At 37.7% G+C, this 24,021-nt stretch overlaps 1 protein-coding gene across 1 annotated transcript; it reads left to right on the forward strand.

Moving 5' to 3' along the window:
- Positions 1-11,225: 11,225 nt before the first annotated feature.
- ID4 (inhibitor of DNA binding 4) lies at positions 11,226-15,068 on the forward strand. Its single transcript, XM_073678839.1, has 3 exons — positions 11,226-11,844; positions 12,615-12,674; positions 13,245-15,068. The coding sequence occupies exons 1-2, from the start codon at positions 11,494-11,496 to the stop codon at positions 12,660-12,662; spliced, it is 399 nt and encodes a 132-aa protein (XP_073534940.1). The 5' UTR covers positions 11,226-11,493; the 3' UTR covers positions 12,663-12,674; positions 13,245-15,068.
- The last annotated feature ends 8,953 nt before the right edge of the window (positions 15,069-24,021 follow it).

Here is a 24,021-nt window from a genome sequence, read left to right on the forward strand (position 1 = left end):
GACCTGAAGCAGATTGTCAGAATGGTTTGGAGATTGATTCTAAAATCTATACCTTCAAATACTGCGAATGGATTTCCCATACGGATCTTCAAGCTAATATGTATAAGAAACACTAAAGCTGTGGAATTTCCTTCTATCCTTAATTGCCCACACAAGGGTCATTTCTTACTGTCGTCAGTGCTGGGAGATTGCAATCATGTTTTATTAAATTGTGCTATGAGCTGTATGGCACTAGAAAGGGATTTTATAGCATTGTAAGGCGACGTTTATTGTAGTGGTTTTTTGTACATATGTTTTGTTAAAAGAGAAAAGAGAAATAAAGAACCACATTCATTTCAGTGCAATGAAATAGGTTCTTATCAGTTCAATAAGAATCGGGGTTTTTTTTCGTATTAAAAAAAAACAAACATTTTTCCGTATTTGGCTTTTTAACGTAGAACGAGATTAAAAAAATAATAAAAGAGAAATTATGCAACACATCAGTTGTTAGATATTGCCATCCTGTAGAATGTAAGCCCACAAGGGCAGGGTCCTGTTCCCTCCGTACCAGTCTGTTATTGTTTATTCCTTACTGTATTTGGTATGTAACCCATTCTCATGTACAGCACCATGGAATCAATGGTGCTATATAAATAAATAATAATAATAATAATTAGATTAGATTAATTTTTACAATAAACATATATCCATATATATATATCGATACATGTGTGTATATATATATATATATATATGTATATATATGTATATATATATATAAAATTATATATATTATATATATGAAAAAAGAATGCTTGTCATATCAAAGGAGCATCTTTATTTTTGTGGATAATTTAAATCCACGTGCTCAGCTCCTTACTGACTAGCTGACCACATTCTAATTTTTTTCATAAATGGCAATAAGTAGATATGGGCTTAAACCTCTAAATAGATCTTTTCTAGTGCATGTCTGTGTTTCGTTACAATGGTTTCCAGTTCCTGTTTTGACATTAGCGCCTGTTCTGCACTCATGTTAGTTTGGTGCAGATAACATTGAGTGCTGCCATGATTTTACTTATCTGCTTGCTTAATGTTGGTTTAGCTAATCTTGGATGGGAGACAGCAAGGGTCCATGTACCAATACCTACTGATGATGTGATCATTACTTTAAAAATGCTGAATTTGTTTCTGTTATTTGTCAAATGTAGCAAAGATATCAATATAAGTGCCCTAAACGTACCCAGCCCAGGTTAGTTTAGTTAATAATATGATACATATATAAAATAGCATGTCTTAATGTTAAACAGTATGTACATTTGTTATTAACTAATTATGCTTAATTAAACTGAGACCCGTCAAAGCGGATTGTCTTCATGATGTTACTAACATGATGAAAAAAAAAAAGCACTCCAGCGATATCGTTCGTACCCCATAGTGTAAAAGCCCTGGAGGTCTGCTGTGACAATACATGCATCCTGTGGACACAATCTTAGACACATATCTAATATAGTAAATGCATTAATTTCACCACACAGAATAAAATCACAAGTGCATGCCGAATTCCTACAGGAGCCAGTTCAGATGATCTGATCATACTAGATAGCAGTACAAAGGATGTAAATTGAGCAACTGTAGAGGATGTAATGTGATGCTTCGTTCATCTCAGGACATGTTCGAGAACATAGAGACCATAGAATGGAAACATAGGACAAGTGTAATTTATTTACAATTTGTCACATACGATATAGCAGCGAAAGGAAATTGATGCATAATGGAAAAAGGTAAAAAAAAATGCTTAATTACGTCTTTCATGAGCAGAGGCAATGAATGAGTATATCCCAATCTTTAACTTGAGGAGAAGCCTTTAGAGTCATGTTTTCAATGAGATATTCAGGGATCAATAGATTGATGGATTTCTGCTGCAGACGTCCATTGTCTTGTTTCTCATTATCACTCCCAGTTATCTATTGTAAATCATACAGCTGCAATAAGCGATTGTTCATTAGGTGACTTAATTTCATTTTCACCTTTTTCAGTTTTCTTCTCTATACATTCTCTACTATTGAATAAATACTGTGGATATAATGTTGTCTTTTCAAACTATTTTAGCTCTTGTCTATCCAAAATATATTATAAGCCTGCCAGAATTATATATATATATATATCTATTTTTGTTGTGAAACTGAACCAATATAGCTGATCCAACAAAGCCAATATAGCTGATAACTTCCAGTAATCTTCACATACATAGTGATAAAACATGTGTCATGTTCCTAGTCACTATATGGTATAAGTACTGTAAATACTATTTGCTAAAGGGAGATTGTCACCTCCAAACTAATGAAACCACTAATACAGGTATGTTGGGGACTTAGCACATATACAAACCATACCTGTAACAAAGCTTTTATTGGTCTAGTTGGCATAACAAAAATATTTGGTATGCAAATAAGGAGGTTTGGTGCAGTCATGGTGTGGCCAAGAGCTCAGTACTCCCTTCTGCACCATCAATTAGCATACAGAGCACTTTCATATCTTGATTGACAGTTCACTCTGCAGCCTAGCTTTTATAGTGATACTACCGGCTCTCATCGATCACTCCAGGCTGCAGTACAGTACCGTATGGTGGTTGCAGATAGGAGCCAGTGATAACACAATGTGAGCGTGGCTGCAGAGTGCACTGTCAATATATGAAAATTAAAGTGAAATAAAGGTACACTGAGCCATCTGTCCAAGCCAACAGTACGCCAAAACCCCCTCATTTGCACACAAAATAAATTGGATTTTTTTATGATAACTAAACCACTAAACACTAAATTACTGGTATGTTTTTCAGAATGGATAAGACCCCTAAATACGTGGATAACAGGTTTAATTAGCATTTTGACAGACTCCCTGTAACTGTAATCTCACTACTTTTTTCAAGAGAAAGCCCTTGGAGTCCAGCGGAGGGTTTTGATCATTTGCCTGGTATACTGTATAACAACATTAATATTCAAAAATTAGTCTTCACTGATCCAAACAAAATTAATAAAAATCTATCCTGAACATATTAAGTTCTAAAAGTAGTAACAAACGAACCAATTTCTTGCCATTTTTCTTATATGATTCAAGACCAATTTAACCTTAATCATGGTAGAGCAATTAGTTTATGGGATTCTCTACCCTTCTAAGCTTTATACTCTACATAATATGTCAAAAAACCCTGTTGTTACCTCATCCCACTGCAGCATCTAACCATACAGATAGCCCTTCTATTAGGCGATAATATAGAAAAATATTGAGTTTGTTAGTACTTTTACAAGCGGGCATCAAAATCTGGAGTGGGGGTCATCAGGTAATTCTTAAAACTCTGGGGCACTATCAAGAGCAGTAACTGTTCCAGACCACAGGAATTCTTAAATAAAGGTGCTTTATTGCATCAACGATCAACGAGTCCTTCTATTATGCCTCTTCCGGGATCTCAAAATAGGCCGCAGAATACTGTCCTGTGGGCCAAAATTCAGTCCTGTGTGTGACCGTAGACATATGTTCTTTGATATACAAACTGCCCTTAAAAGGCCATGTCTATTCACACTGGCCAAAGAACTTGTGACCTGAAATGGAATTCATCAATGCTATCAGCATTGAGACCAAAAATATATATCTTATGGTAAAGGTACATTTACACCTGACAACTAGCGAAACTAAATGATTAGCTACTTGTTTACTAGTTGAGATTCGTTTAATAGCCTGTTCACATAGATAGAGCGCTCTTCAGGTGCTCACAGAACGATCAGTAATAAATCATTCAGTGCACATAGGCTGCCATGGTTCTCGGAAGCACAGGTCCTGTTTAAAAAACGACTAGAAAGATTAGAAATGATCTTTGCCTTCCAGTATAGAAAGTATATACAGGAAAAGAGATTATTAGTGTTGTTGTCAGCACTGTGATAAAAAAAACTTCTGTTTATAGGTAGAAGTTATATATTGTTAGAACATGTTGAAAAAATACTAAAAGGGGTTGCCCGGTTAAAACAAGTTATCACTAATCGGTGGATGTCCCGCTGGAACCGGCTGAGAGATGCACCAGTCGGCAGATCAACGAATTTCGGTCCCAGGCGGAGAACTTTTATCCCCGTTAAAAAATGTCAAAACGCCTGTCAAACGCCTGACCACCACTCCATTCATTTTTTATGAGGATATGGGATGTGGGAAGAAAGCCAAGAAAAACTTGCACAAATTTTTGCACTCTGTGTAAATAAGGACGTGGCCTCCCTTTTCTTTGATCTGGACATTTAGGTCCTGCTCGGCCCTTATTCACATTTATGTCATTTATGTCATTTCACATATGGTAAGGTTTTAATACTTGAGGTTGGGACCATCCCAAATAGCGTCACCTTGACGTTGGTGGGATGGCATTTACGTTTTTCTTGATCAAAATTTTGTTAACTAAGAACCCTAAGTTATTTTCATGCACTATCACTATTTATTTATTTACTGCAGGGTATTTGCTCATTTTGCTTATATTTTAGGTTTTGTGTGACAAATACTGATGTAAAATTGTTATGACTGCAAAAGCACATCCACATAGGTAATGTATAAATGAGGGAGACATATACCTTAACCTGATAGGTCCCTGTTCAGACTAGGAAAAGCCCTTCTCTGACCCAGGTCTGTTCCTGCCTGACCACAGAGGTTGGCACCCTAAGGTAACGCAAGGATGCTTCCACTCAACGGCGGCTTACCCTGAATGTCATTAGCAGCACCTAGGATTGCTAGAGTAGCAGTTCCCTAAAGAGTAAAGGAAACACACAAAACTACTGCAACCAACACAAAATACAGTACAGATAATGAATCAAACAAAGACTATCCACAGCAGGAAACTCCAGTAGGAGAAGGTATTAAAAGCTGCACCAGAAAAGTGATAGGACAGGCAGCCAGAGTAAATGAAAAACACCTGTTACCCAAAACCAACAGAAACAAAGATAACAGAACTAAAACACCCAAAGAAAAGATGTATCAGTTGTGGCTCAGCAGAAAGAGACGTTGCCCACAAAACACAGAATCAAGAGTTTGAATCCAGAAGCATGACATCAAAAACTGACCAAATACTGAACATGTGAACGTGGTCTAATAATGCCCAGTTTTGCAGATCGGTGTTATATCCCTTTTAGGTTTAGGTTTACATTAAATTGCACCCTAACTGCATACATTATTGCTACGTTTATTACATACGTATTGCTAAGTTCTCTAGTTGTCCCTTTATCGGCTCTAGTGAAGCGCGAATTATACACATTTCATTTTCTGATATCCCTAACTAGACAAATGGTGGTAGTTGCCTTTATTTGCTGCTAGCTAGAACCTCAGATACGAGCGCCACTGTGTTACTCACACCTACTGTGTGCTGTGACTTCAATAAATCTGCCAAAACCAATAAATAAGATTCCAAAAAGCTTAAAAAGGTCGTCCCATAGTCTCAACTAATAAAGTGGGGGTGCCATAGCGGTCAGTACACATACTCCATTAATTTAGGCAACTTGGGATCTTTATTCTTGTGACAGCTGGAGATACCAGTCAAATGCCAATTTAACGGGGCAGATTTTCTAATACTGTTTTAAAAAGTAGAATAAACAGCTTAATTCTAATCCAGGCAGACCTCCTCTTACCTGCTGGCATCTCTTGTGATTTATGAGGCCGGCACGACATTGTACATACATTATGCCTCAATGAAGACATTACACTGGACCTACTAATCAGAAGAAGAGCCTGAGATTATGGCACATAGGAGGAGGTTCTCCGAGCTCTGCTACGGCAGTAACAGGCTACAAAAGTGGCCACCGAACCTGAGTTCTGGAGAATCTTTCTGGTCATCTTTAATAAATATATCAAAATGCCACTTTTTTAAAGTGTGATATTTTATAGGGAATAATACATGACCAGAATATCGAAACTGTGGAATATAGACATTTTCATCACTTTATAAAACATTTCTCGATACTATATGTGTATTTGCATGCAAAAAATATCTGTGCTCCTAGTACTAATATGCATAGTGTAATACAATTACTGTACAACATCCATAATACAATGAGCAAAAGCCCCTCCCCATCATAAATATTCTATCTGTCAGAAAACATTTTCTCCAAACCCAGCTATGAGAAAGCCATTGAACAAATAATATAGAAAATCCTAGGACTTGTGTATTGTCTGTGCTGCCTCTGGCCATAATTAGCACATCTAGCTGATCATTTCCTTGTCTGTGTACCTGCAATATATGGTTCTTGTAGACAGGGGACTTGCTTCTTATTCCTTTGTAATCATAGACATTTAACATTCCTGTTTTTGTGCATCTTAACATTGATTATTTTTACCCAATTTAATTAAAATGAAACCTCTATCGGTGACCGATATGTCTAGCATGCCCTAATACCATGATATTCCTACAAAGTGAAAGTGATCCAATAATATTCCTGCAGTGAATTCAGATGCAGACACCATTTTTTGATAATGAAGCCTGCAGGGCTAGCAGTGGGGGATTATAATTCCTCATAGCTTTGCAAGGTTATTACTAGATTGATCTAATTGGTTGAATTCGTAGAGCAAAAGTCAAAATGGAGGCCCTGACAGTTGTTGGTTGATGCCATTCCACCTCACCATACCAGCACAAGAGCGCCCACAAAATAATCTGCTGTGATTGAGAGATGTTATGTCAATAGGAACAGAGGATAGGACCTGGCAAACTGCCTCGATTTATATGTAGAAATTGCAATTCTAATTAGTGATGCGCAGGCATACTCGGATAAGGTGTTAACCGAGCACTCTCGACTGCTATGTTCGAGTCGCCGTGGCTGCATGTCTCGCGGCTGTTAGTCAGCTGCAACACATGCAGGGATTGCCTAACAAACAGGCAATCCCTGCATGTGTTGCAGCTGTAGAACAGCAGAGAGACATGCAGCCGCAGCGACTCAAACATAGCAGTCGAGCACGCTGAAGCTACTCAATTAGGACCCAAGGGTGCTTGGATAACACCTTATACAAGCATGTTCGCAAATCACCAATTCTAATACTATTACATTGAGAATTCTCTAATATGAATTTTTCATTTAAAATATTTGTTCTGTTATATGTTCTGGCATGCCTCATTCCACCATACATTTACATATCCTTTTCTAATTTATTGCCTTTTTAGCTCTAATTATTCGTTATACAATACAACCATATTGATGAGCCCTTTTTATGTGACTGCATTTAAGCTGCAATACTAAATAGGTCATTTACAGATATCTAGAGCTGCAAATTGTATTTAAAGGAGCACTCCCATCAAAATGTTTATCCTGTTAATATATTGCAGTCATTGTATTATATAGCACTGTGCACTTACAATTGCTCATTTTGCCCTTCTATCCAGCTAATTCTTTTTCACTAGGTCTATGACATCATGTGATTAAAAACTGACTAGATAAATTATTCTTAGCTCTATGTTGAAACAGGAAGTCTCTTTTCCCTGCCTGCATGAGTCATCATTGGAGCTACAATCCTACATCACTGCAAAGTTCCTAGCAGGTGGGAGGAGTGGAGCAGCTGGTTCAGGAGTTGAAGAGGGGAATAAGAGGGGGCAAAATGAGCAATATTAGGTACACAGTGCTATATAATATGATGATTGCAATGTATTAAGAGAATAAAAACTTTGATGGGAATGCTTCTTTAAGAAATGTGATTTATGTTTACAAAGTCTCAGATCCATAGACAAGATCATTGGTATTTGGGTCTTCTGAGATTAGTAAAAAGTGTTTTTTTTTAAACAGTGCCACAGCTGTCAATGGGTTGTGTCCAGGGTTGCCATAATAAATACCATAATAAATCAATATGATTATAAGTGATACTGTACATATCCATAGCCCATAATTCTGATATGAAGACATCAGCTGCATTCACTATAAACTGCAAAATGATGTATAATTACAGTCAAAATAATCAGTTTTTCAGCTTCAAAAAAATGACAAACGCCTTAATTTTTTTTTACGGGCAGGGCAAAAAAGTGCTCTATTTTTACACTGTCCTGGAATTTCTGGACAGTTGGCAACCCTGATTGTGTCTGGTATTGCAGCATAACCGATGGACAGGAGGAGAACTGTTTCTGGTAAAACGTAAACCCTTATACCAATTTCAGACAAACCTTATGACTATAGATCATAATCAGGGGCGGACATACCATTGGAGCAACCTGTGCAGCTGCAAAAAGGCCCAAGAGGTAAGGGGGCCATTACCACCTCTAAAGCAGGTGGAATTGTGTATTATCATGAGCTTTTGGATTGCAAAGGGTCCATATACTGTCCTTGCATTGGGGCCTTCTTCAGTCTGTGTCCGCCACTGGCATAATAATAGATTTGACTAGTGCCACACTGCTCAGTGATTCTAATATCATGCCACATAGATATACATTTGTTAATGTGAGATAATTGAAATGAATAGCATAAGGCATAAAATATAAGAGGTACCTGAAAAATTGACCAAGGTGGTGGGCACCACATGTATTGAACAATAGTGCCAAGTGGAATTTATGTAAACATAAATGTGCACCCATTATTGAAACTCAGTTGTATTCACTTGGGTACAACTCAGTGTCAATCCCAAAAATTACACCTATTGTTGCTGTTTTTGGAAGACTACAGGTCCTTTACCTTTAACCAGTTCAAAATACTTGAAAAAGTGGTTCTGACTGACAGAGACTTTATTATTATTAAAATTGTGTTTTATTTATTCATTTTTTCTTTTTCTTTCTTTTTCATTCATATAAGACCTTTAAGGCCATTTAAATATTGAAGCTGATTTGCTCCATAACATATCAACCTCAGTTACAGGACAAAGTCAGCTTTCTGCCTGCACTGCAGAGCTGATCCGGGTCTGCCAAGACTCAGCAGCTTCTGATACCTCTGGCACCCAGCGATCATATGATCACTGGAAAAAAGGAGAAAGGGCTGATAGTGCTCCCTAAACTGTATGCAAAGTACTTATTTATCCTGCTCTCTGTTCTTGTAGCCATGAAACTGCAAAGTCATTAGGCAGTCCACAAGTAGGTAATATATACATGTAAATACCACTATTTACATTGCATATGTATATAAGTATATGTGTGGCAAGACAGAAGCATTTTCTTACAAAGAAAAATATCAAAGTCTGGCTATGTTTTGCCAAAACTTACACCAAGTCTACTAAAACATGTGAGAAAACTTGTTCTTGTCTGATGAGACCAAGGTTGAACTTGTTGCCATAATTCCAAAAGATGTGTTTACCGCAAAGCCAATACTGCGCATCGGCAAAGAACATCATGCCCACAATGCAGCATTGTGGAGGCAGAATTATGATTTGGGTCTGTACAGTATTTTGGTAGCCAGAACTGGGTCTTTAATCAAGTTGGAGGGAATTATGATCACTTCCAAATATCTGTCAATTTTGCAACAAATCCTTCAGTCCTGTGCTAAAAAGGTGAAGACGAAGAGGGATTTCACCTTTCAGCACAACAACCCTAAGAATATCTCCAAATCAATAAAAGAATGGCTTTGCCAGAGGAAGATCAAAGTATTGGAGTGGTCCTGCCAGAGCCCAGAGGGCTGTACACAGGAGATGCCCTCACAATCTGACAGATTTGGAGCACTACTGCAAGGGAGAGTAGGCAAAGATTACCAGTTTTAGATGTGCCATGCTGATAGAGTCCTAACCTAAAAAGACTGAATGCAGTGAAAATTTAAAGGGTACTACAAAGTATTAGTTTAAGGGTTAGGCAACCACGTTATTTTATTTCTTTCTTTTTGTTTTTCAATTGAATTGTACAAATTATGGGAGATATTAAAGGTGCAAAAAAATTATGAAATGATACTTCTCATTATGATTTTTTTTTACATGACAAAAACCTGGCATTTTAATAGGGGAATAGGGGTGTATAGACTTTTTACAATTACCATATATCTATATATAAAGATATATATATATGTAAAAATATAAATGTAACTATTCAGTTATTATCTTTGTGTTACATTTATACATTTATCAAAGACATGAAAGCATAAAATCTAGTCCATCGAAGGGCACAAAGCATTTAAGAGGCAGGTGCTTCCTTGTCCACAAAAAACCTTTTGGTAAATAAAGGCTGACATGGACATGTGTGTCACCACAAATGGCACTAAACAGGCCTCCCTGCTCCTTGGGAAGTTGTGTGTCATTACTATGTAATTAAGTTTCACCTGCACACCAAACACTACATTTTAAACCACTCTTAGTGTTATGTGCTTGACAACAGGAGCATCTATCATTCTGTGTTCCCTTTGGCATTCTTTAATGACATGGTTCAAAAGATAACCCACCGACATTCATCTTGATCGCTTTTATCCTGTCATGGATTCTTTGATTTTTCAAAATAATCAAATGCAAATTTAATATTTGTATAACAGGGTAAATATATATAGGAAAAGAAACAAAAATCATATTTTAAGTTAAAAAAATATATAATCTTAACGGTGACAATAATAATATGTTGGGAAACTTTTATATATATTATTATTATAACTGATTAACAATATTTACATGTACTACTGAACTGTTGTAGAAATATCAAAGTCAGTATTGTAAAGCGCACATAATGTTCTGACTTTCACATACCATTGTGTAACATTGTTGCAATCATACAATACAGCACACTGTCATTTTGCACTTGTCAAAAGGAAGACTTTCTGATTAGCAATCAGCTGATAATGACAGTACTGAAATGTCCTGTATCGTTACGTGTATGAGTGGCTTCTAATTCTGTCATAACACAAAGAAAGTATAAACCAAAAAAAGGACAAAAATGTTGTATATTTTAGAAGATATATGGGAAACCGCTGCCGTTTTTAACACATCAATGGGAGAATCTTGTTTTTTTTATCTTCTAGGGGAGTCTGATGAGAAAAAATCTTGGATTGTCTTGCTTTTCTGAGCCAGATATCTCAGCATTGTTGCCGATATCTATATGAGAATTGCCAGTGCCTTCTTATTTCTGGACAGTAAACCTTTTGGTGTAGGGGCAGCTTTGCTAGTGCAGTTGATTATTATATCCACTTATTTTTTACTCCATCTTTTCTAGGAAGTGTGTTTGGCTGATGTATAGAGGAGAACTTGTGATAAGTGAGAGACTGCTGGTTGTGCTCCTGCTGGATGGCTCTCCTCCCACCATCACTGCTCCCGCCCTCCCTCCCAGCTCTCACCCTCCCTACTAGATCCCTGCCATAAATATGTGAGCACAGAGGCTGCAGAGCAGGGAGTCGTGAGTGACTGGCTGACTGGAGACACTGCTGTCTTCTCCTGTGTCCATCCTTCTGTCACCCAGAACCAGTGCCGGTTATCTCTAGTCCGGTACCAGCTCTATCCTATTAAGGACCTAAGACTACCACGCAGCAATCCTGTGTAATATAGGCGTACTCCCCTCCTTGCATTGGATATAACATTTGCACGCTGCATCTTTGCTGCTCGTCACTGTCTTAGTAGATAATACCTGCAATGAAAGCCGTGAGCCCCGTGCGTCCCCACAGCCGGAGAACCCCAGTGACGGGGGGCGTGTGTGGGGAGCTGGCACTGCACTGCCTCTCTGAGCATAGCCTTGGTGTAGCTCATTACAAGATGGAAGAAGAGGAGTCCTTGTGTCTGCAATATGACATGAATGACTGTTACAGCCGCCTCAAGAGGTTGGTGCCAACCATCCCCCAGAACAAGAAAGTGAGCAAAGTGGAGATCCTGCAGCATGTTATAGACTACATACTGGACCTTCAACTGGCACTGGACACACACCCTGTGCTGCTCAGGCAGCAGGCACCTGCCAGGACCCCTCTGACAGACCTCAATATAGACCCGGTAAGAGGCGTCCCCTTCTATATACTTCACTTGTGTTGAGTAGGCATGCCACATGTTAGCGGTTGGCACTAGCTGTTATATGTGGCCTATCAGCTCTCTTGTATCGGTGCCCACTGGACTCAGTGGTATCTCAGTAGAGTGCGATGACAGCTCTGGCATCTGAGGAAGGACAGATCCACCTGACAGCCTCCACTGCTTCCTATCAGTCCCACACAGGGATCATAGCACTCAGAGATGTGGTGACTGCTGTCCAGATGGCAGGTGATGTTCACTGTTATGGCTTATTTCTTGTCATTTCCTCTTAGTAGTTGTGTTCCCGATGAGTGGAAAGCAGCTGTCTCTTCCTTGTTTGTACATTCAAAATGTGTTGCAATCATGTTCATCATTATCAAATGCCATAAATTCACCAGCGCACAGCCTGCGATGGCCTTTTCCCAGCTGAAGAGAATAGGCTGCTATGCCCCTCACCCCCTCTTCAGGGCTGATAGCTGCGAAGCCTTCTGCTACATGCCAATTGCCTGCAAGTTAAGTGTATGTCAGATTTTAATTAGGAGCAGCAGCCTGAAGGTGATCAGTCTTTTGTGTGCCTTATTCTGATCCGTGAAGTGTGACCTGTCACTGCCCCTGCAGCCAGTGCCCATTCTAGAAGACCAACGACCGCAACATTATCACTGATCCTTTTGTCTATTATTTTTCTATGTGCTTCACCATTATTTAATCTTTTTCTACATACTATCATAATTAATATGGATTTTTTTTCTCTTTTCCAGGCTGCGGCTGTGGTAAACCAAGAAGGAGACAGCATATTGTGTCGCTAGTATACCCTTAAGGTAAGCATTGTACTGTATATTATACAATCTATATCGTGGTCAGTTATTGCGCAGCTTTGCATTATAGTAACCATACAGTGACAGTTTATCATTTAGTTTTTTCATTTTATATTTAGCTTTTCTTAATAGTAATAATAAATTGCATAGCATAGGATATTAACTGTTCATAAACCAATTGTAGCCCATGTACCTTAGTCATCACAGCTATTAAGTGGCAGAAGAATCATATCTATGACAAAGTTAAGACTACTCTTCCAGAATATTATTTATGGTAAATGTAGAGGTTGCCTGTCACTAATATTCTTTTCCGTATTCCCATCATGAGTCACGAGAGGGAGTTCGCAGGGATGAGGGTCACAGATGATAGCCCAAAGCACTGTATGAAAGCAGGGACTGAGCAGTCCATTGCAGCTGCGTTCCTATGCTTGGGCTAGCTTGGGAGCTGTGCTTGTAGTTTGACCTGGTTTGTTTTGGGTTGTTGATCAAGCATGTCTTGTGTTTTGTTGGTGGCGCCAGTAAGTCTGGAGCAGAATGGTTCACACACCCCCTCTATTCATTCCTCTTCCACAGGTGTGCAGCAGGCAAATCCAGAGCCAGGAGGAGCACAGAGAAAGAGAGAGACAAATTAGAGAATAAGGGAGGGGAATGAAAAACAGTCACCAGACAAAAGAGGGGAAAAAACATCCTTCACTTCGCTTTTCCACACTACACGGAGAATCTAATCCTTCACCATGTGTCCACCTTGTATCATCAGACATGCACTGTGGAAGTCCCTGACCTGATGGCGGCGTAGGGGGCACTTCTTTGAGAGAATATACTATCAAATGAAGAACTGAATATGAAGCTTTACTAATATACCAGAGTATTGTAGATATTTCATCTTTACATCTATTGTTTAAAATAGATGATTTTATCTCTCCGGGGAATTTTCTTCTCCCTGCAGGAATGTTACATATTGTATAGAAGAAAACATGAGTGACATTTCATACTGTATATATAGAGATGTTCTATAAGTGTAAGTGATACAAAGTATATGCTTTAATAGACTACTGTAATTATGAAGTATTTTTAATTAAATATTTTCTGTAAATATGAATGTCTCTTTTTTTTTTTTTTTTTTTGTTTCGTCCCGGGGGATTTGATTTGATTTTGATTTTTTTTTTATTTGTCACAAGAATAAAACAAAAAAAAGAAATGATTAACTGAAGAGACATGAAAAGATGAACTCGTAACTTCCCACTTACTTGAATCAAAAGATAATTGACTTGGAATGTATTCCTTCAATTCAGTCCAGAACGCAATATTAAACTGCATCCTAAAGTTTTATCCGCTCGTGTGACGCTGGCCCGAATCTTTTAATCGGTCCATCACCGAGTGTATCGAAATTCTTTAATCGCCTTTGCACTCAGTTATGGTCAATGAAAAGTGGGAAGGAAGAAATGTTGAATGATCACGTTTTCATGTCTCTAAAATTTGCTGAATATAGGCTGTTAAAAGTGATTCTATTTGTTTTTTTTTTTTCTGCATTAATATATTGTCAGTGTTACAAAAAGAAAATCCAATATTTACTGTTACCTGTCTAGTAAACACTGGGTTGTCTCACTTTCTAAGCCCCTTGATCTCTGCCCTCCTTTCACAATGTAATGGATTGTGTAGAACACACTGTCACCATATACTTGTCAAATATAGTATTACGTCATATTTGTCATTAGCTTGGCTTTGCTTAGCAATGGGTCCCTACAAATAAACAGAGACCTTAAACAGTACTGTTTTGTGGGAAGAGAAGTTGCATTTGATTAAAATGACTATATATGTACACGTTCCAATGTGCGGAATTTGGCATTCATATTGGTACACACAGTGTAAATGCAAGAAAATCTGACTCCTTGCTATACATAATCCCATTAGTCTCTAAGGCAGAGTCTACTTCCTTCTTCATTCCTTGGTTTGCATGTATTCAATTAGCTTATGAATATGGCCAATTATGGTCATTTATTCCCACTGTTTCTGCTCGATTTCCACAGAAGCAGGCTCTGATTTTTATTCCAGAGCAGAGGGTTAAATCTTAATTCCACATACACATTGGTGCTATTATATTTGTAATGAGGGTGGAAAGGGGGGAGGGGGGTTAAAAAGGCAAAAAGCATTTTCTTTCTCTTCCTTTGTGTGGACTTTCTTAGTGGACCCTGTGCTAGGTAAGCAGACAGTTCATTGCTTGCAACCAAAGGAAACCTTACTGTATTCTATCTAACTGTATCTATACTGACTTCAGCTGATGGAGGGAGACAAGCAGAAACCTTTAATACCAGTAATGTGCTTGCTTTTCCTGCAGTTTCTACTGTAATCTCATATGTATTTTTTACACATGAGTATTAAAACATTTTTTTACGTGTCTCAGCCTTGTCGTTCTTACTCGTGTATTAATCTTTCTGAAAGTGAGAGTATTTTGTTGTCATGTCATGTTTTGATTTGTCACCCTTTTTTTGGACATTTTAAAGCAAATGTAGACAAATAATCTGTTAACCAATCTCATAATTCCTAACATGATTTTTTTTTTTTCCACTGATGTCCTCAAAAACTTACGCTTAAATAAAGGAATGCATTTCACGTTTTGCATGCACATTTCCTGACTTCTATCGACACAACTGACAAGGGAAATTTATGCATGTGAACTCAAATGGGTATTGGAGCAGTGATGTCGGGTCAGGAGAAACTAGTTATGACTGTAAGAAACACAATTAATTATTCGTATACATTAGAACGTAGATGATTTTCATTGTGCCTGTGCTATGAATACATGCTAGAATGATAAGCGCGTTTGTGGCTTGACAGTGGATATTGATTACAATTAAGCTTCAATTTATAGAACTGCAAGCAGAAGCCAGTTCACCTTGAATAAAGCAATTGCTTACGTAAAAGTGTATGATATTTGGGAAAGAATAGTAAAATGAGCAGTATATATCACATATTTTTGTGGATTCCAGTACCAAGAGAATTCAAAATGTGTATAATTCACAAATCCAATTGACTAAAAGTTAAATATTTGCTTGATAATATATTTTATAGGCAAAAAAAATTGGGAATGATATTGTATAAGTGTATCCCCTGATCAGAACCTTTATCTGTTTATTTTCTGTAGACTCCACTATAGTTTTGTATTCCACAGTAGGTCAGCTTTGACCTTAGCAATGACCTTAGCCTATTGGAAAAAGCTGTAACCCACTAAAGTTAATGGTTCAATGCAATGTGTTTTCTGTTCCTATTGGTAATGGAGAAAATGTTCACAACTATACAACATGATACATACAAGAAAGAAGGTTGTGACCTGCCTGTAGATTTATCTAGTGGTTATAGAACATAGAATGTGCATTTTGGGGTAATGAAGGCTGAAAACATTTGCATTATTAAATATCACATTGATTATATAGAGGGAAAGAGTTGGTCAATGGTCATGCCATGATACAACCTATCAGATGGGTCTGTTCTGCCACAATTATAAAGTTATTTATAGTGACTTAACCCTAGTATTCTTAGCTTGTCATTGGCCTTAACCATGACCCAAAGCACAATCTTTCATACTGGTCAACCTTCTCATCCTTTGGAAATTAGCTCCATGACACTAATATTAGTAACCAGTAAAGTTTCACGCCATTAACATTAGTGTGAACCTTTATTTATTGCAATGGTATTAGACCAACACTGAGATATTAAAATAATGACGCCGTACCAGCCAGTTATGAACATATTGAGATACCACTTTTAATATTTTTATATATGTATAGTTAATGAAAAAAATACAAAATAATAATACAATTATGAAGACACTCCTTTATAGGTCAAGGGGGATTTAAAATAGATATAACAGCAAATACTTTTACAGAATTTGTAATACCCGTTTATGAAATCGAGAGACATATTTTTTGTTTTAGACTAGTGGATATATTTAGTAGCATTTCCACTAATTTTACCGAAACATGTAACAATTTCATGATTTAATTATATATTTTCAATCAAAATAGTTCATCATCTATGGGATTTATTTCTATGGGAGAAGTCTTCCATTGGCTTTTCCATGATAAAGATTTCACAAGTAGAAATACATTATTGGTAACTTAAGTACTAAACCTCATTTACATCTGGTTCTATATACTGCAATATGTACTTGCCCACTTTTAATGTCATACTTATGACTGTCTACCCACGGCTCTAATATGTCAACCTTACATTGTTTAATCTATGGATTATAAGTGTGTAAATAGTAATAAGTAGAGCACATCTCTACTGTAGGATACAGGTTGTATGACCTTCTTTCTGCTTGGCTAAATGGATTTAGTAGACAATAAAATTAATGATAGCACTAGTATCGGGCTTGCCAAATCTTATTTTAATAAAATCATGTTTTGCCAACATCTAAGCTGATCAAGGAACTTTTGTTAAGGTCTAAAGACGTTAAAGTCACCGGACTCGATCCCAGCGTGAAGGCAAACAGTTTACCAGAGTTTATTTTAGCAGCACATTAAAAAATGAAATCGGACAATTATTTATTTAAAGTATGGTTCAGAAATATCTTAACATTGAATATTTAGGACCATTTGCTTTAATTACAAAAATCAAGAAAGACACATAAGACATAGCGAATCAAGTATTTCTATGACTAAATAATAATTGACATTATCTGTAATAATAAAAAACCTAATATTTAATCTAAAATGAGAAGAAGGAAAAACAAAACTGTGATTGTTGGCAAATCATGGTCTAAGTTCTTTAACTCACTAATCTTTCGTGAGACAAAAAAAAATAGGAGAAGGAATAAGTAAGGGGTAAGATGGACAAACATCATTAACATTACATCTAGTTATAAAATGATGGAATCAATGATATTTTATGGATCCAAGTGATAATCATTTCTGAACTACATACTTATAGATATCTCTCTAGGGCAGAGGTCACCAACCTTTTGTGTCTTGTGAGCTACGTTAAAGTTTGGGTGATAGTTGGGAGCTACATTCAACTCATAAATGAACATTTGACTCCCATGCCACTAGTTTGTGACCACTTCTCTAAGCCATAGGGTTATTAAAGGGGAAATCTGACACTGAACACTTTCCCATCTGGAGGTAAGCAGGACCACTGATGTAAAATGTACAAATGTAAATAGCAGAGGCTTGAAGAGGCCACGTTCAGGATCTCAGCTCTAAGATCTAACCTTCTGTTAAAGTATAGGATGATCATGCATTATTGCACAATATAGTAGTATTACAATCCTCATTTAATGAAGCACGCCCATAAAATTTTTTAACCTCTTAATATAATGTAGGCATCATATTATATAGCACTTTGTACTTACAATTGCTCATTTTACCCTTCTACCCAGCTAATTCTTCTCTTTTCCATTAGGTCTATGACATCACATGATTATAAACAGACTAGCTGAATCCTTCAAATCTCTATATAGAAACAGGAGGTCAATTTTCCCTGCATGGGTCATAAGTCACTGCAAAAGTCCCCAGCAGCAGGGAGGAGAGAAGAAGCTGGGTCAGAAGTTGAAAAGGTGAATGATAGAGGGAAAAGAGACTTCCTGTTTCTACATAGAGCAGAGAAATCAGAAGAATTAGTTGAGTAGAAAGGCAAAATGAGCAATTGTAAGTACACAGTGCCATATAATATGATGATTGCAATATATTAAGAGGATTAAACCTTTGATGGGGGGGCTTCTTTAAATAAATAAGTGGAAACAGTGAGTGATTTATGTTTATCACTGGCTTCTAATTTCACATCAGTCTAAAAATACAGCTGGAGGTCAGCGATAGAGACTCATCATTACAATACCAGGTACAGTTGATATTCCAAAGACATAATAATACGCCTTAGTAATTCGTAATTAACCCTAGCGTTCATGTATTTATAGAGAAATTTGATTTCATGCTCTATCGGAAGCAAGCGCCTATGTACACAACTGCGGTATATGTTGGTACTATATGCACAACTTGAAATAAAAAAAAAAGTAAAGTAACCAGTGCTACAATTTACAGTAAATACATACTGTGTGTAATGAATAGAAACTACTGCCATCCTCACTTTACTTTATGACTCAGAATCTTTCACTGTAAGTCGTTCTCTCCTGTTCTCCTTGTCTCCCCTGCTTTTGGCTAGACACTTATCCTCCACAGATGTTCTATTCCAGTAAATCATAATAATCTGTGAATAATAATCTGGCTAATAACTTTTAAGGCAGATAGTGCAATAGTGCAAATTGCACATTTTAAATGTTCTCTTTATGGAAAAAAATCTATATTAAATAATCTTATTTGGTGTATACTGCCCTACAAGAATTCCAATAACAACAAGCACAGCATCAGCATCACAATGAAGAATTAAAGGTCTATTAAGAAATACGTCTAATGATTTTTTATAGTCAGGTCTGCATAACAATGGAGCATTATATAGACACAGAGGAAAGAAGGTTTTATCAACAATCAGGAACAATCAGACTGAACTGTTTGTCACAAGATGTTTTAATGGTTATTTTTCTTTAAGGATGTGGTGCAGCTTGAGCCTTAAAATAGCTGTCTGGGACGAACATATTGATCATTTATCTACTCTTATTAATATTGAAATTCCAAAATCAAGAAAGAAAAGTCATGTAATTATACAAATCATAGGATGGATAGAAATGTTAGTGATATGGAAATGATGAAAAAAATGTAAAACCATCTTGATCTATTCAGTACCAAGTATGAACACCACATGCAGAAATACATGAACTTACACACCTTGGCTGCCATCGATGATGTTATTAATGGTTGTGTTAAGAATGTTTTGCTATGTAGAATGCACTTGGGCACACAAATCATTAAGATTTGTTACTGGCAGTTCCCTTGCAATTGCCGACCAATGATTTTCCAGTTGTGCTTGAGAGGAGACTAGTGCAGTCAGGTTGCAGGCCATGGTAACATGTTTATTCCATGCAGGCTGCTCACAGTTACAAAGGCAACAAGCAGCCTGGTATTGTCATGTTGAAAAATGGCTCCTACCACTGGTTGCACGACCAAATCAATGTAAGGCCGATCTTTTAGTGTACCTGATGAGAAGACTTAAAGGGGTCCAGCTACAGTACATTATGTGACCCCACATCATAATCCCAGGAGTAGGACCGGTATTACATTTTCTCGTGAAGCCCAATTCATGACGTTACCCATGTGGTCTCTAGATGAAGACGAGCAGCTGGAATGGAAAATGAAATGGAGCAATGTAGTCTAAAATGAAGTCTATACTTTTCAGCATTGAGTCCCTCTTTTTTTTGCATGCAATGATAGTCCAATATAGGTCTGGAGACCATGTGGGCTGCGCCATAAAGAGGCCTTAAAGGGAACCTGTCACCAGGTTTTCCCATATAACGTAGGGCCAGCATATGTACACCCTTATATACAGCATGTTAGAATGTTGTATATAAGTTCCCAATGCTCTCTGCATAACAAAAAAAAGACCCTCTATTATACTCACGTACGCCGTAGTCTGATTTGATGAGTGGAACTAGTCCTGATCCGGTTACTCCTCTCTTCTTGCGACCACTGTCCTCCTTCTTGCTTCATGTGGATAACACTCTCTACCCTGGGAAAGGACAAAAGAGGGCCAACGCAAGCTCACTACAGTTCTTTTCTCTGTCCTCAGCAGGACAGAGAGAAATGCGCCTGTGCAGAAGCACAATAATAATAATATTTTTTTATTTCTATAGCGCCAACATATTCCGCAGCACTTTACATTTTAGAGGGGAATTGTACAGACAATAAAAGACATTACAGAATAACAATAGTCACATAAATTAACAGATACCAGAAGGAGAGAGGGCCCTGCTCGCAAGCTTACAATCTATGAGGAAATAGGGGGGACACGAAAGGTGGATGGTAACAATTGCTTGTATTGTACGGTCAACCAACAATGTAATAAATAATGTAATCACATAATGCTGAATGAACCAGTCACCAACCAGTATGTGAACAAGTATAGACACATAAGTCTATTAAGTACATGGGAGTGTGTGAACATGTGATACAAGGGTCCTGATTTGGAAGGAAGTGTTGTATGGGAAAAAAAGGGATATTTAGATAAGTGAGGTGAGGCAATAGGCCAGTCTAAAGAAATGCGTTTTTAGGGCACGCTTAAAACTGTGGGTATTGGGGATTAATCGAAGAGTCCTGGGTAGTATGTTCCAAAGAATTGGTGCAGCACGTGAGAAGTTTTGGAGATGGGAATGGGAGGTTCAGATTATTGAGGATGTTAATCTTAGATCATTAGCAGAACGGAGGGCACGGGTAGGGTGGTAGACTGAGTCGAGAGAGGAGATATAGGGCGGTGCTGAAGCATGGAGCGCTTTGTGGGTAAGGGTGATGAGTTTATATTGAACTCTATAGCGAATGGGTAACCAGTGAAATGACTGGCACAGGGTGGAGGCATCGGTGTAAAATATGATCCTGGCTGCTGCGTTAAGGACGGATTGGAGAGGGGAGAGTTTAGTAAGAGGGAGACTGATTAGTAGAGAGTTGCAGTAGTCCAGACGAAAATGAATCAGAGGTACAGTAAGACTTTTTGCAGAGTCAAAGGTAAGAAAAGGTCGAATTCTAGAAATGTTTTTGAGGTGGAGATGACATGAGCAGGCAAGTGATTGGATCTGGGGAGAGAAGGAAAGATCTGAATCAAGTATGACCCCGAGACAGCGGGCTTGTTGCTGGGGAGTAATGGTGGAGCCACACATGGAGATGGCAATGGAGGACACTGTGTGGATGACGCAGGACATGTCATCGACATGAAGTAAGGAGGACGGTGATCGCAAAAAGAGAGGAGGTGATGGATCAATACCAGAGATACACATCGGACTGAACTGCGCCGTAGGTGAGTATAATGAAAGGTCTTTTTTTTGTTATGCACAGCACATTAAGGACATTTTATTAAGGCATTAAGGCATTTTAGAATACTGTATATAAGGGTATACAGATGCTGGCCCTACTTTATATGGAAAAAAATGGCGACAGGTTCTCATTAATGAGAGAATATCACACCATTCCTACTCCTGGGATTATGGTTGGGACGGCATAATGTATGGTAGCCGGACATTTGAGTCTTTATTCCAGGTACACTATAGAACCAGTGGTACGTCCATTTCTCCAAAGTGTCCCAGGAGCTGTTTTTCTATAATTTATTGATTACATTTTCTTAATTTATTATTGTAAAGTGGAAACAAACAGAAATATATTTTTTCTGAATTTGTTTTTACGTGATATAAAATGTAATTTTCACACATCAGTGTTTTTCATGCCCATAAAATATGCGGCGTCGTTTTTCTTCAGTGTGTTAGATATGTTTTTCATCCATTTTTGGTCCATATCTCCATTTTACCATACATGTTTTATTTGTTTATCTTGTGCTAAAAAAATTATGGAGGTTTCCCAAGCTTCACAAGATACTAATCTGCTGTCCTTTTTTTTTCCACTGACCTAATCATTTAAATGAGACAGTGCTGTTCAGAAAACAGACCAGAGAAGCATGTCTCCATTTTTTATGCAAAACATAAACCAGGAGGTTTAGGATTGTATTTTAATAGCAATGGTCAGTTATAATAATACAATGATGACAGGATAGTATAGGTAGCAGCCGCACCGCACCTATCCCTTCTGAATACATACAGATTGTATATGGGATTTGAGGGTTCAATGAATCCAATGAATGGCTATAAGCTGATGGCCTACGATAACGCTGGCTCTTTTGCGAATTTTAAAATGTATATTCCTTTAGATAGTATGAATAAAAGTTACATTTTAGGGTCTTTAGGTGGGGTTTTTGTTGCCTATGGCAAGTTGTAATTAGTGTTGATTACCCCACGCTGACTGCTTTGAACAGCATTATTAGTATGCTATCTGACACAGTTTCAGTCTCCGCTCAGTGTACGGAGAGTGGCGGCTGTAACTGCGCCCCCAGCACTGACTGACAGCCGGACCTAATGATGAGCCTTGGGGGAAATTCCTCCCGGCAGCGGGGCTCTCATTGCCGGCGCCGCTCGTGGTCAGAACGATATTAACCTGCAGATTAACCCTATATATATGCATGCTGTCAATTTGATAAAATCATTGTTTTCTCTGCTGCAGATCTAGCAGTTATTTGATTGTGGGGCACTATAAACCCGCCCACAACACTGATTGGCAGCTATCTGCCCAAGCACAGTGTACACAGAAAGCTGCCAATCAGTGGTGTGGGCGGGGTTATACAGAGCTCATGAATATGCTTGACTACCTGGCAGTAGGCCAAGTAGTCCTCTAATGATAATCTCTTACTAATTAAAAAGTGATTTTATCAAAACTACACGAAGCAGTCCAGTGAGTGACACATCGCTGGAATCAGGATCTCTGTCCCTACATTATGCTGCTCTCACATTAGGTGCTCAAAAACTTAGAGACAGATTCCCTTTAACAATTTAGTCCCATTAAGGGACTTGAACTTGTGACTTAACAGGTAGTAATTGCTAATAGCACACTAAACAGATTAAAATATTTCTGATACTGACTGCCTAGTACAACCTGCACTCACAAGTGATGTCAAGGTCCCAGCTCCTCTGCACGATAATGGTAGTGCAGTTTGCTAGAGCAGGTGGGAGTGACTACAGAGGAGACTTCTCATTGCCGCCACTTGACTGTAACCAATGAATATAACTTCATTTTCTTTCTTTAGACATATTTCCAATGAGGAAACCACATATATTGAAAACAGTATTTACCAGCAGATTAGCGCTTTGGTTTCAATACCTTTTATATGATGACAGGTTCCCTTTAAGTATTTTTCTAAGTTATTGACCATGTACATATACTCACATTACCCTATCATTACTGCTGTTTACTGGTTATCCAGCCTTAGGTTAGTATCACACACAGTTTTTTTGTACTATCCATTATTGTTTCAGTTAAATCACGGACCCATTACAATGCACATGCCTTTTCCCTTCTTTTCTTTTTTTTTTGTTGACTGGCGGCTTGTTAAAAGAAAAAAAAATACAGACATGTCTTACTTAGATCCTTGTGGATCAAACTCACCAATATAAGTAATTGTCCCCCCCAAAAAATAGTATAACACACATGTCATCCATGTTCTGGCCGTATTTTACTGTTTAATGGACAGGGGAAAGTTAGAATGTTTTTTATATGAGAAAAATGGATGCAGCAATGATTTTAAAAACTGACGTGTGGACCAAAAATGGATCCAGCACACCAAAAAAAAACATGGACTATTTTTACGCATGAGATAAAAACTGATCTGTGAAACGGCCTTAGTATATTGTATTACTATTGTGGTTTCATATAGA

Source organism: Phyllobates terribilis, unplaced genomic scaffold (genome assembly GCF_046119375.1).
Source record: "Phyllobates terribilis strain yellow unplaced genomic scaffold, ASM4611937v1 Scaffold_4__5_contigs__length_816908805, whole genome shotgun sequence".
Taxonomy (NCBI): domain Eukaryota; kingdom Metazoa; phylum Chordata; class Amphibia; order Anura; family Dendrobatidae; genus Phyllobates; species Phyllobates terribilis.

What these genes read in the sequence shown, in the direction of transcription:
- ID4 (XM_073678839.1), top strand. Translation starts at nt 11,494, where the DNA reads ATGAAAGCCGTGAGCCCCGTGCGTCCCCACAGCCGGAGAACCCCAGTG. An exon ending in CAGACCTCAATATAGACCCG is followed by an intron (nt 11,845 to 12,614) that starts GTAAGAGGCGTC and finishes TCTCTTTTCCAG; the next exon opens with GCTGCGGCTGTGGTAAACCA.